Below are 12,623 nucleotides of genomic sequence, written 5' to 3' on the forward strand. Positions count from 1 at the left end.
ATAATTTATGGAGACCCACCATGGGACCCTGTGGCTGCAGACCTGGCAGACCTGGTCGGACTCCTAGAAGGCCAGGAGGGCCCAGGGGCCCCTGTATGTACCCCCCATCAGGCATTCGACGCCGATCATCCCAGTGATGCTGCTCCTCCTCCATACGTCTCCAGTACATGTCCTCTTCATATCGCCTGTAAATGACGATATGTTGTTTGTATTCCTTTGACTGCATTCACATTCATTCAGACAAACACCATTAGGCTTTATAAAAGAGCATCCCTGATCTCCCACAAAAATTCTTTATCTGCCCAACTTAGACCTCAAGTGTCCTGGTGTAACCCAGGATATGAAGCTAAATGGAAGGACATTTAGCCTTCCTGATTGGACTTCCCTATACAGTCTGTTCTGGGCTGCCACAGGCATGCCAATTACAAACTCTGTGTTTATGTTTCTCTTTGGAAAAAGTGGACAAAGGTCATTAAAAAGTTTAATCTCCACAAACAGAAGTATTGAGTTGGCCTGCGTACCACCCGTGTTTCCTTCCAGCATCGATAGACCACAAATATAGAAGATGGACAAAACAGGGAATCACAGCATTCTGTCATATAATTAAGAATGGGAGTTATTAAAGTTTGAGGACGTGAGCCAGATTTATGACACGTCTACAGAAGGAGAGAGACTTAGGCTATAAAACAATCCCATTTTTTCCCAAAAACCACGTAACACTTAATTTTTGTGATTCTATGGTACTCTGATTGACATGCACCTAAACAGCCTGTTGCTTGTCCTAGCAAGCAACAGACTATATGTATACACACACACAAAAAATTCAATTTTGCAAGGTAACATAATATCATTTATACCTAAAGCAAAACATTAACAGCCAATCCAGGCAATCGGCAGTGATCAGCAAAGATCGGCCTCATGGATGATTGGTATCGGAATAGGCAGCAAAAAGTCTGATCGGAGCATCCCTGCTATATATAGGGTTCCCACTGGTATTTAGAAAAAAAATTCCATGACTTCTCCATGACCTTCAGTATAAATTTCCATGACCCAGGTACAACAGGTTAATAAAGAAAAGTGTCCAATTGAAAGACCAAACTCCACCAAGTTAAACTATAGTGATCATGTAAAAGTGCAGGCATATAGGGAGAAAATACAAATGGCAAAAATCTGAAAATAAAGCCCACACAAATAAGTATGAATTGAAAAGTGTAAATTAATTGAGGAATCATATAATGATAATGTCATCAACGAAAACATATTAGCAGTAATGCAAACACAAGATTGTACATGTATATAGAATTAACTGCTTCTACAAAAGTTCAGAACAGAGAAGCGCACACACACCCCACCACCACTAGTGTTTAATTGGAGGCTTATTTGATGATTAAATAAATATATATTGTTCATAAAATAGAATAATAATAGCTATTGCAGAGTGCGCAGAGTAATACAAAAACAAAGATTGGCTCTCACTATTGCTCATAGTAAAGAGCCATTCAGAAGAATCAACTCATTAATTCGCGAATGTTCGCATCACTATATTGCAGACTTTAGTCACAGTATTGTCGAAACAGGGCCGGTCTTAGGAGGCCTAAGTATTAACTCAACTGACACAGAAACATAAATAAACACATAGAAAAACTCTAATTCTTACAATATGTATATAGAGAAATAAAACTTGTGTTCTGCTGTGAGTGATGCCAATGACTACTGGTGAGCACGATATTTCCTCCACAGGTTGAGCCACTGGTGCACTAACAATCCGGTCAACCAGGAACACATACATAAACTTTATCAGCACAGACACATGGCCACGCGTGTGTGGGATGTACCTGCACACGCCGCACATAGTTCTTTGTTAACAAAGATAAATCATTCACTGCATGCTCAAAGCACACTGCTAAAAGCACAACTACAGGTTATAAATGTGCTTCACATTGAGCTAACCAGAGCAACGCTGTGGCTTTTGAACTTGACTTATACCTTAATGAAGAATTCTCCAAACATAATTCCTCACAGGGGGTTGATATAAATGCCCATATAGGTCAGCCTGTGTCCATTTTGAATAAAAAGTGAGGCGTGCGATCTGTGCCGTCGTATACTCCAGAAATCAAACCGCTACAGTGTGTGAGGTGGCCAACAGTGTGCTCCAATCACGAGGTATGATTGGTGCACGCTGCTTTGTGCACTGGTGCAGAAACCCCATTAAAAACATGGTTCGACCAAGCCAGGGCGTAAAAATAATATATCTTACCTTACATATGAGTGCTTGAAAATACAATTTAAACGATATGAACCTTACCTGTTAGAAAGTGTTCACTGCAAACTCTTTTCTTGTCTTTTTTTGGTAAGTCCTTTCTTTAAAATCAACTCCCTTGTAACCAACTACCTTCAGAACACGAAAATAAAGTTTATCTTTCTACTAGAATGGTTGGAACATCCGTACATGACACAGACTTTAGGCATTTTGAAGATGGAGCAGCAGAAGTAAACGGGCTGCATTTACTTTCTGACCCCCATCTGCATTGCGTGAAGTCGGTACTATGTCATCTGCAACCCAGCAATAGGAGATATGGACTTATCGGATCACACTGCGGTGTATTTGGCACCATCATTATGGTATAGGAACAGCCTGGAGACTCTCGTGTCATAGCACTCGTCTCATGGTGCTGCCCAAACCAGTGAGAAGTGGAATGCACTATTTACAGCTTTCACAGTTTACTGATGTATACGATAAACAATCCATATCACGACAGTCGATATGGATCAGCTGTCGTGGGGCTGTCAATTTTGTTACTCTGTCAACTCAAGGTTTGTGTTATCATCCATTCATCATCACTGAGGTGAACTGCTAAAGATGTCGTTTACATGACATTGATTTTAGGCTATATTGCTCAGACGTAAGTGAAGCGCAATGGTGTACATGTAGTAAGTTTCACAACCATTGCAGAACAAATCCGTACCTCATTTCCATCCTCCAGCGCTCCTCCTCTTCTCTTCTTCTCCAGTACTCTTCTTTCTGCATCTGTTTTCTCATCTTTTCTTCCTGAATCTTTCGGGCTCGAATGCTGGGCTTGACCTCTACCTGCAGATCAGGATTTACCTTCTTCTACAAAAGAAAAATTAAAAAGACAAAACAAAACTTAATGTTGTGCAGTGTATTATAAGCCTGGCAGCTCGCCATGCTTTACTAGCCCCCCGCCAGGCCAAGTGTTGCTTGTTTTTGTTTTTAGAAAAATTTATAATAATAAAAAAATATACACTGCTCAAAAAAATAAAGGGAACACTCAAATAACACATCCTAGTTCTGAATGAAAGAAATATTCTCATTGAATACTTTGTTCTGTACAAAGTTGAATGTGCTGACAACAAAATCACACAAAAATCATCAATGGAAATCAAATTTATTAACCAATGGAGGCCTGGATTTGGAGCCACACACAAAATTAAAGTGAAATAACACTACACACTGATCCAACTTTAATGTAATGTCCTTAAAACAAGTCAAAATGAGGCTCAGTATTGTGTATGACCTCCCTACAACGCCTGGGCATGCTCCTGATGAGGTGGCGGATGGTCTCCTGAGGGATCTCCTCCCAGACCTGGACTAAAGCATCCGCCAACTCCTGGACAGTCTGTGGTGCAACGTGACGTTGGTGGATGGAACGAGACATGATGTCCCAGATGTGCTCAATCGGATTCAGGTCTGGGGAACGGGCTGGCCAGTCCATAGCTTCAATGCCTTCATCTTGCAGGAACTGCTGACACACTCCAGCCACATGAGGTCTAGCATTGTCCTGCATTAGGAGGAACCCAGGGCCAACCGCACCAGCATATGGTCTCACAAGGGGTCTGAGGATCTCATCTCGGTACCTAATGGCAGTCAGGCTACCTCTGGCGAGCACATGGAGGGCTGTGCGGCCCTCCAAAGAAATGCCACCCCACACCATTACTGACCCACTGCCAAACCGGTCATGCTGAAGGATGTTGCAGGCAGCAGACCGCTCTCCACGGCGTCTCCAGACTCTGTCACGTCTGTCACATGTGCTCAGTGTGAACCTGCTTTCATCTGTGAAGAGCACAAGGCGCCAGTGGCGAATTTGCCAATGCTGGTGTTCTCTGGCAAATGCCAAGCGTCCTGCACGGTGTTGGGCTGTGAGCACAACCCCCATCCTCATGGAGTCGGTTTCTAACCGTTTGTGCAGACACATGCACATTTGTGGCCTGCTGGAGGTCATTTTGCAGGGCTCTGGCAGTGCTCCTCCTGTTCCTTCTTGCACAAAGGCGGAGGTAGCGGTCCTGCTGCTGGGTTGTTGCCCTCCTACGGCCTCCTCCACGTCTCCTGGTGTACTGGCCTGTCTCCTGGTAGCGCCTCCAGCCTCTGGACACTACGCTGACAGACACAGCAAACCTTCTTGCCACAGCTCGCATTGATGTGCCATCCTGGATGAGCTGCACTACCTGAGCCACTTGTGTGGGTTGTGGAGTCCGTCTCATGCTACCACGAGTGTGAAAGCACCACCAACATTCAAAACTGACCAAAACATGAGCCAGACAGCATAGGTGGTCCCAACTGCAGAACCACTCCTTTATTGAGTGTGTCTTGCTAATTGCCAATAATTTCCACCTGTTGTCTATTGCATTTGCACAACAGCAGGTGAAATTGATTGTCAATCAGTGTTGCTTCCTAAGTGGACAGTTTGATTTCACAGAAGTTTGATTTACTTGGAGTTATATTGTGTTGTTTAAGTGTTCCCTTTATTTTTTTGAGCAGTGTATTTTCTTTCAAATTAAATTCAGATTTAATTGCTCAGAGCGTTTCACTGGCATTGCAAATTTATTCCTAAAAGATAGTTTATGAATAAGTTTATAGTTTATGCATATAAAGCCAGAGAGCAGATCGATCACACAGCTGGTGCCTTTTGCATGTTGCCTCTGCGCGTTGCTTCGCAAGCTGCCGCTGCTGGATCTTTGAAATTTACCTCAGTGCGGATTGCACGCTCCTCCTTTCACTCAAACTGGACACAGGCTGACCTGTATGGATATTTAAGTCAACCCCCTGTGTGGAATTATGTCTCTTTCGAGAAATCAAGGTAGGAGTTTAAACCCCACTGTGTTAGCTCTGGTTGCTTAGCTCTACGTGAACCGCAGGAATAACTTGTAGTCGCGCTTTCAGAGGTGTGCGTTGAGGGAGCGGTGAGAATGATTTATCTTTGTGAAAGAATTATGTGGGGAGCTTGCATCTCAACACGCTGCCCAGTGTGTGGCTCTGTTTTCACTGTAAAGTTCATGTATGTTCCCGTTTGGCCGGAGCGTTAGTGGTTAACAAACCAGCCCTAACCTCATCACGCAGGTTCAGCCCGGTGAGGAGCTTTCGAGCCTTCCCGCTGGTTTTATAGTTTTGGTTTTTTTTCCCCGTATTATTTTTTTCGGTTACACAATGCCTTTAACCGTATCAAATGCTTTGTCCACTTAGTCAGCAAGAGTTCATGCGCGCAGCTGCGCGTAGATCAGAAAAACTCATCCCATAACCTTGAGCAACTAATAATTAAGTTGCTCAAGGTAGTTTATTAAAAACTCAACAGACACAAAATGGAAGAGCTACTAAAGCCACATTAGCAGCATTAAATTAAATCCCCCGTTTGCAGTGCAGTGGATTTAACTCATCATGCAGGGCCGGTCCAAGACTATAGGACGCCTTGAGCAGAATTCCACAGGAGCTGTTAGAGGCATCAGTACCTCTAACAGCTCCTGTGTTGGATTTAGTGAAATCTGGAAGAATGGGAGTAGTTTAATTGGCCAACCTAAAAAGAAACAAGTTATAATTGCAGTTTACTAATTTGTATTTATGAACAAACAGAGCTCAAACTCAAAGATTAAACTCATAGCATCAGACTGTAACTATGGTAACAAAACAATGTAACTATGAATATTGTTCTTTGAGCTTATACAAAGTAAACATGCCTGCTCCTTAAAATTTAACATTTAAATGTAAATATTTTAATTTTTGTATGCTGAAACAATTACATCAAATTTAGCAGCACTGATAATCTCAATAAACAAATGTTTCATTTGCATCTGTGGTCTGTGTTAAAATATTAGCCCTGGCACCCTGAAACCATGGGGGGCCTGATGGAGCAGCTGACTTAATTTGGATTAAACAGTGCAAATAATTCATATTCATTTTAATTGTATTTTTGGAATTGATGTTTTTAAGACTAGTTATGGGTTTAGATAGCATTTCACTTGTGATGTGTTCCAGTAATATATAAATACTCTGTAATATTTTTACTTTTCCTGTCTACTTCATCACATCTTCTAATGCAAAAACACGATGGACGACCTTGGCGTTCCGTGCGTCCAGCTTCGGCACCCCGACCACGGGGCTTAAGTTTTCTGGGGGAAACCCTGCTGTGATCTGACAATGGCTCAGCTGTTCCGATAACTTAAGTTACTGTTCTTGTAATTTGTTTGATGTGAACAAACTAGTTTTAATCGGTCAATAGGCAATGCTTTTGTAGTCCTTAATCATCTTCATACATTGAGTCAAATTTAAATTCTCCAGGAATTTGCAGAGATTGAAGCAAAATTTCACTGCAGCAAAGTTAGCCAGCGACCAACCTTATACTGGAGGCGATGCCTCCGTCCCTTCAGGTGCATTTCCTTTGCGTTGGGATCGTTGAAGCTACATTCACACAGCTTGCAGTGAAAACGAATGACTTTGCCTTCATCATTTCTGACCTGCAGGAAAACATTCACAAAATCCACTCTGAGCCAACACACATAAAAACCACAAGTGTAGGTTGGTTATGCATAAGCATTTCTTTATAAACACCTACTTCTTCCACATAGTCATGACCAACAGGCTGGACGTCACTCTGCAAAGCAATAAGTGCCGATGTGGACAGAGAATCACAGAGATCAGCCTTAGCATCTGGGGAAGCAGAAGAGGGTGCGGACGGCTTACAAGTATCGCCTTTGATTTCTTCTCTCATCTCCTCCATCTTTCCTGTCGTCTGTAATTTACTTCCAGCTGAAATGTACAAAACATCAAATATGAACTGCACATCCAAAACTGAATCCAATGAGAAAACATAAGAAATATTTTCAAAATGTATTTAATTACACTTCCTTGTATTAGTTATGTTTATACCGAGTTGTTGTTGGAAATGAAATCTCCATAAATGATGAATTTACTGAAACAATGAAAGATACACATATTGGGATGCAGGACATTTTGAACCAGCTCAGTCAGACCTTTTCTGCATTATTGCAGATAATTAGGAGGCAGGACAAGTGTACATTATTATTTTTTAATCAGTGAGAATGAAGAAAGCCTTCTCACTGATTGAATGCATTCTCACTGCATTCCTTTTATTTGAAAGACAATGAAGCGCGTTCTTCTTAGAGACTACGGCATACTCCATCCAAAGCCCAACAGTTGACACTCAGTCATGTGGCTGTGGTACGTTCATATTGGCACACACCTTTCATAAAACGTCACAGACCACTTGGGTGACACCGCTCCCGCTTCTGTATGTGTCACACCTCTACCGCCGGGGTCCCTAGCCCCCAGCTTCTTCTGTTTTGCTGTTATGAAACGTTCACAGAGAAAGCGCCACACTTTTCTGCAGACAGCCTCTTCTCTGAACAACATTGTTACAGTTTCTGTCCAGCAATTATTAAACATTCAGCAGTCTTATTTTTATAGGAGTTATTTAGTAAATAACAAACAAATGTACATAATTCCTCAACAAGTCAGATAAAAGTTCCTCAAAGGAATTCATTTCTCCTGCAGATACAAAAACCGGATAGTGGAAGATAGAACTAATAGAACATAAATAAACACTGCTGTCTGAGCACACTTCTGCATAAAGCACAGCAACAAACTTCTAACCAATCACAGAACACTATGTACAGAGCTCTGTTGAAATAGTTTGACCCAGGCATGGTGTCGACTTCAGGAAGAAGATGCCTCTCTGCGAACAAAGTGAAGCAGTTTTCGTCACACAACTACGTCAATAAAAGCCAATTTCAGCACTTTGCATGAAGTATGCCGGGCCTTAAGAAGAATGCATTCTCGCATCTTAAAATTCTCGCTGCATTTTTCATGTCTTAAATACTTTGATATTCTCCAACCTATTTCAACAATTCATTTATCAAAATATCCAACCCTCTTCTGGGGGGGGTCACGTGACCGAAATCCGGGACGGCAGCACAGTGAATAACTCCTAGGGCAGTGTTTGAAATTTCCTTTTAAAACCTTTGTAAAAGCTGTAAGTAAGGCTCAAAAAATATGACACTGATATGTCTAAAGCTTCGTCTGTGAAACAATGTGAAATTTTTTCAAGAAGATGCAAGACAGCCACCAAAACAACACCGAGTCCAATTTGCGGTGAGGACGCTAATATGGCTAGTATAGCTGAAGTGTTGGAAGAGCTAAAGTCATTCCGGTCGGATTTTGGAGTCAAGCTGCATAGTATAGATGAAAGACTGATTGGAATGGCGAGTGTTTTAAAGTAGCGTTTCTCAACGGGGGCAGTACCGTCTGCCCGGGGGGCGTTCAGAGGACGGCAGGGGGCGGTGGCGGACATTTTTACAAAAGGGGGGCACTGGGATTCCTTTGAGGCGCGTTTGCTTTACTTTACACCTTATATGCACAACAATACCAGTTCAGACTTTGAGCAACTTGCTAAAACGGTACTGTGTACCATTAAAACATGCTTGGCAGCAACTGTATCGATGGTAGCTCTCCTTCTCTTCAGTGTTTCTGTTAGCTTCTTGGTGCAGCTCCGCGCTCCTGGTAGCGTCACCACATCAGTTCAGCGTTACACCGACTAATGACGTTGCTGTTATTCACTTGTCTGGTGTCTGATTTTCAAATATTTTATGTTTTATTGAGGACTTTTGTACATATGTTTTGGCAGTGCTGTGATCATGTCAAAGCAGCAACTTATATTAAAACGTGTTTTATTGTACGTCTGGATGCTGCACGCTTCCATGGAAAGACAACGGAATATCTTTTATGCAACTAAAATCACGATACCCTCACTGTGTATCACTCAGAAAAATGAACAAATTTAAATAAAGAACTCCCTCCATGGGTGATACCACAATAGAGAGCGTTTATTTTCTAAAGTTAACATCGGTGCTAAAAGTGATGAGGTATGAAACGCTAGTACCACAGCACTTTTATTCAATTTTAATCATCTGTATACCGGGATTTTTTCCATTGTTTTAAAATGCTTACGTCAGTCTGCTTTTCTCCATCGATACGCCCCCCGACTACTCAGTTGTTTGGGTTTTAACCCCAAAAACAAACAAAAAAAAAAAAAAAAATGATGCGCACATTGCACAAAACTCTGAAACATCAAAACCAGTACGTAGAATGGAGCAACGAACTAGATGTGAATTAGGGCATAAACACAAACAATCCAACACTAAACAGTGAAGAGCCAATATGAGTGGCAAATAAACACATGATCTGAAACACAGGATGATAAGGCGGTGAATGAATGAAATTTACTGGTGGTGAGCGTTAATAAAAACTGTAAAATAAAACTAGCAACAGGAAAGAAACTAAAGAGGACATAGCAATAAACCAAGAGAGGATAATACTAATCAAAGAAAACTACATGGAAATGAATGAAGAACAAAATTGAAGAAGAAACTAAGAAACTAAAGTAAATACAGCAAAATAAACTGGTATGGCAAAACCTTACGAGCAATAATTAATACAGAAAGGACAGTATAGCAAGAACAAACAGAGACTATTTTCAGATAAAAGGTAAAATAATGTTGAAGTGCTATGAGTTTGTTGAGACCACATCTAGTACTAAGAAATATATTTTACAGACAATAACAGTAAGGACCTCATCACTTATTTCTGTTTTTAATTAGATTTTATATTATATATCTACAGTACAGACCAAAAGTTTGGACACATCTAATTCAATGGGTTTTCTTTATTTTCATGACTATATATAAGGCAAGAAATCCCACTTATTAACCTGACAGGACACACCTATGAAGTGAAAACCATTTCAGGTGACTACCTCTTGAAGCTCATCAAGAAAATGCAGAGTGTGTGCAAAACAGTAATCACAGCAAAAGGTTGCTACTTTGAAGAAACTAGAATATAAGGGCTATTTTCAGTTGTTTTACACTTTTTTGTTTAGTGCATATTTCCACATGTGTTATTCATAGTTTTGATGCCTTCAGTGTGAATCTACAAAGTCAATAGTCATGAAATTAAAGGAAACTCATTGAATTAAAAGTTGTGTCCAAACTTTTGGTCTGTACTGTATTTCTTCAATATTATTTTTCATGACAGTGTCAATGTCATGAGGCTGGTGACTCCATGACACTTTCAATTTGACTCATTAGGATTTAATTAAGAACCAGCCTTGTTCTTTGTAATTTCTGTCCAGGAAACTATTAATCTATAAATCAATAGTCAGGTCTATATAAAGATATAATCCATATTTCTATCCCATATTTGTATAGAATTAAAAAGATGTGGAACGAGCGTGCCGTGGTGGCGTAGCGGTTAGAGCGACCCGTATTTGGAGGCCTTGAGTCCTCGACGAGGCCGTCGCGGGTTCGACTCCCGGACCCGACGACATTTGCCGCATGTCTTCCCCCCTCTCCTTCCCCGTTTCCTGTCAGCCTACTATCATATAAGGGACACTAGAGCCCACAAAAAGACCCCCTGGAGGGGTAAAAAAAAAAAAGGATGTGGAACTTTTACTTTTTCACTGAAAGCTCTGGTTTGCACAGTAAATGCCATGTGGGTGAAATTTTATGGAAGATACTCTGATGTCCCATTGTCCTGAACACAGCACAGAGCTGCAGAACAAGAAACTCACAGAAACACTGAAGAGAAGTTATGATTGATATGTTTGCAGTTCTGTCCATGTTTTAATGTTGCAGAGCACAGTTTTTTGCAAATAGTTTAAAGTTTAACTGGTATGTGTTGTACATCTTTTATCTGGTCATTTTGTGAAAGATTTAACAACTAACATCAGAAAATGGCACAGAACAAAAATACTTTTTTCCACTCTGATTGGCTGCTGTTAGGCCTATTGATTTTAACTTGAATGTCCATTCATTGCATTTTTCGCAGATGCCTGTAAAAATATTTCTTATTCACATGGTTTTCTTGTTCTCTGGGAAATTATTTTTGATGATAAATACAGAAACAACCATAAAAATCAAAGCATCAACAATAGTGATAGTAATACTACTAATAAAATAATATTCAGTGCAAAGAAGCCTACAAATTTTTTGATGGTAAGGGATAATGGACATGGGGGTGTTGGCCCAAAAAAGGTTGAGAAACACTATTTTAAAGGAAATTGGTTCTCCTGTAGTGTAAATATTTTATAATTAAAGGAAAAATGAAGAAAGTTTACCAACCAACAAAATTAATCTTCGGAGTGTTGACTTTCTTGCCAGGTGCTGCAGAACTGGCAACAGAGAGATTGCTGGCCAGTGGATTCTTGATAACCACACTGCTGCTGGCTATGTTGACAGCTTTCAGATAGGGGGCGCTAGAGCTGGAGGAAGAGTTGGAAGACAGACACAAAGAGCTGGAAGTGCTGGAACTGCTAAGGGAGGTCTTGCCAGTAGCAGAAGCACCTGAGGCTGATGTCTGAGTGATCATACTGGGCTCTGTGGAAGGAATGGGCTTTCCAAGTTTGGTATGAAGTTTCACAACCTGCAAGAAGAATTCAGCATTTGAAATGAGAAATGAAGGTCTGTGTGAAACCTTTTCCAAGTTCCAAGTAGACACAGTGTTGGTTTATGTCCCAACATCCAAACCTTCTGGTGCTTGGCTCCTCGAATATGGGCGGCATAAGCATCAGCTCCAGTGCACGAAACATCACAAAGTTCACAGCGAAGCTGGTTCTGAGCGTTCCGGGCCAGCGCTCCTCCTGCAGTGCTGCTGCTGCTGCCCTGCGACACTTTCAGTGCTGCTTCTTTCTTCTTATGCTTCTGGCCTTCCAAATGCTCTTTATAAGTCTAATGGTGGGATGGAGAAAATGACTGGGAATTGTTTTTTTTTTTTTGCTTTTGTTTGTTTATTTTTAGTATTAGCATATTGACAACACTGTTAACTAGGTGTGTGCACTTATTGTTAAAACTTTTAAGTTGTGACCAGAGATTTGATTTATCAATGTGTCAATAAATTTCAATTAATGTTAATAAAACTCACAGTATTATCAAAAATGTTACTTTTATTACTTTCTTCACAGTTTGTTCCTTCAGAGCATCAATAAATCAATAAATGTCAGCCTTGCGGGATTTACATGTGGACAAAATTACAGGTACCCTTCGGTTAATGAAAGAAAAACCCACAATGGTCACAGAAATAACTTGAATCTGACAAAGGAAAGGTAATAATGAATGAAACCTCTATGAAAATAAACAAATAAAAGTCAGACATTCAAACATACTTCAACAGAATTATCTTAAAAAATAAACTCATGAAATAGGCCTCAAATACAAAAACTTGCAAGGTGTGTGAATAGGTCTGAGCTTACCTCTCTATATGGAAAAAAAATAGTATTTTGTTCTAAATAGAAGAAGCCTTCTACACTCAAACATCAACTCAATCT

The 12,623-nt window shown here is 40.6% G+C and overlaps 1 protein-coding gene across 2 annotated transcripts in view; it reads right to left on the reverse strand.

Moving 5' to 3' along the window:
* Positions 1 to 12,623, reverse strand: part of zfr (zinc finger RNA binding protein) — a 45,884-nt gene that overhangs the window by 24,559 nt on the left and 8,702 nt on the right. For both annotated transcript variants that reach the window (XR_003597689.1, XM_028034974.1), the window contains exons 7-12: positions 11,827 to 12,027; positions 11,422 to 11,722; positions 6,843 to 7,036; positions 6,625 to 6,744; positions 2,967 to 3,112; positions 20 to 185 (exon numbers count right to left, since the gene is read on the reverse strand). Coding sequence is in view for 1 of the 2 variants with exons in the window: in XM_028034974.1 (XP_027890775.1) it covers positions 20 to 185; positions 2,967 to 3,112; positions 6,625 to 6,744; positions 6,843 to 7,036; positions 11,422 to 11,722; positions 11,827 to 12,027 (1,128 nt within the window). In the remaining variant the exon portion in view is untranslated. The remainder of the gene's footprint in view (positions 1 to 19; positions 186 to 2,966; positions 3,113 to 6,624; positions 6,745 to 6,842; positions 7,037 to 11,421; positions 11,723 to 11,826; positions 12,028 to 12,623) is intronic.

The sequence above is a fragment of the Xiphophorus couchianus genome, chromosome 12 (genome assembly GCF_001444195.1).
Source record: "Xiphophorus couchianus chromosome 12, X_couchianus-1.0, whole genome shotgun sequence".
Classification (NCBI taxonomy): Eukaryota; Metazoa; Chordata; class Actinopteri; order Cyprinodontiformes; family Poeciliidae; genus Xiphophorus; species Xiphophorus couchianus.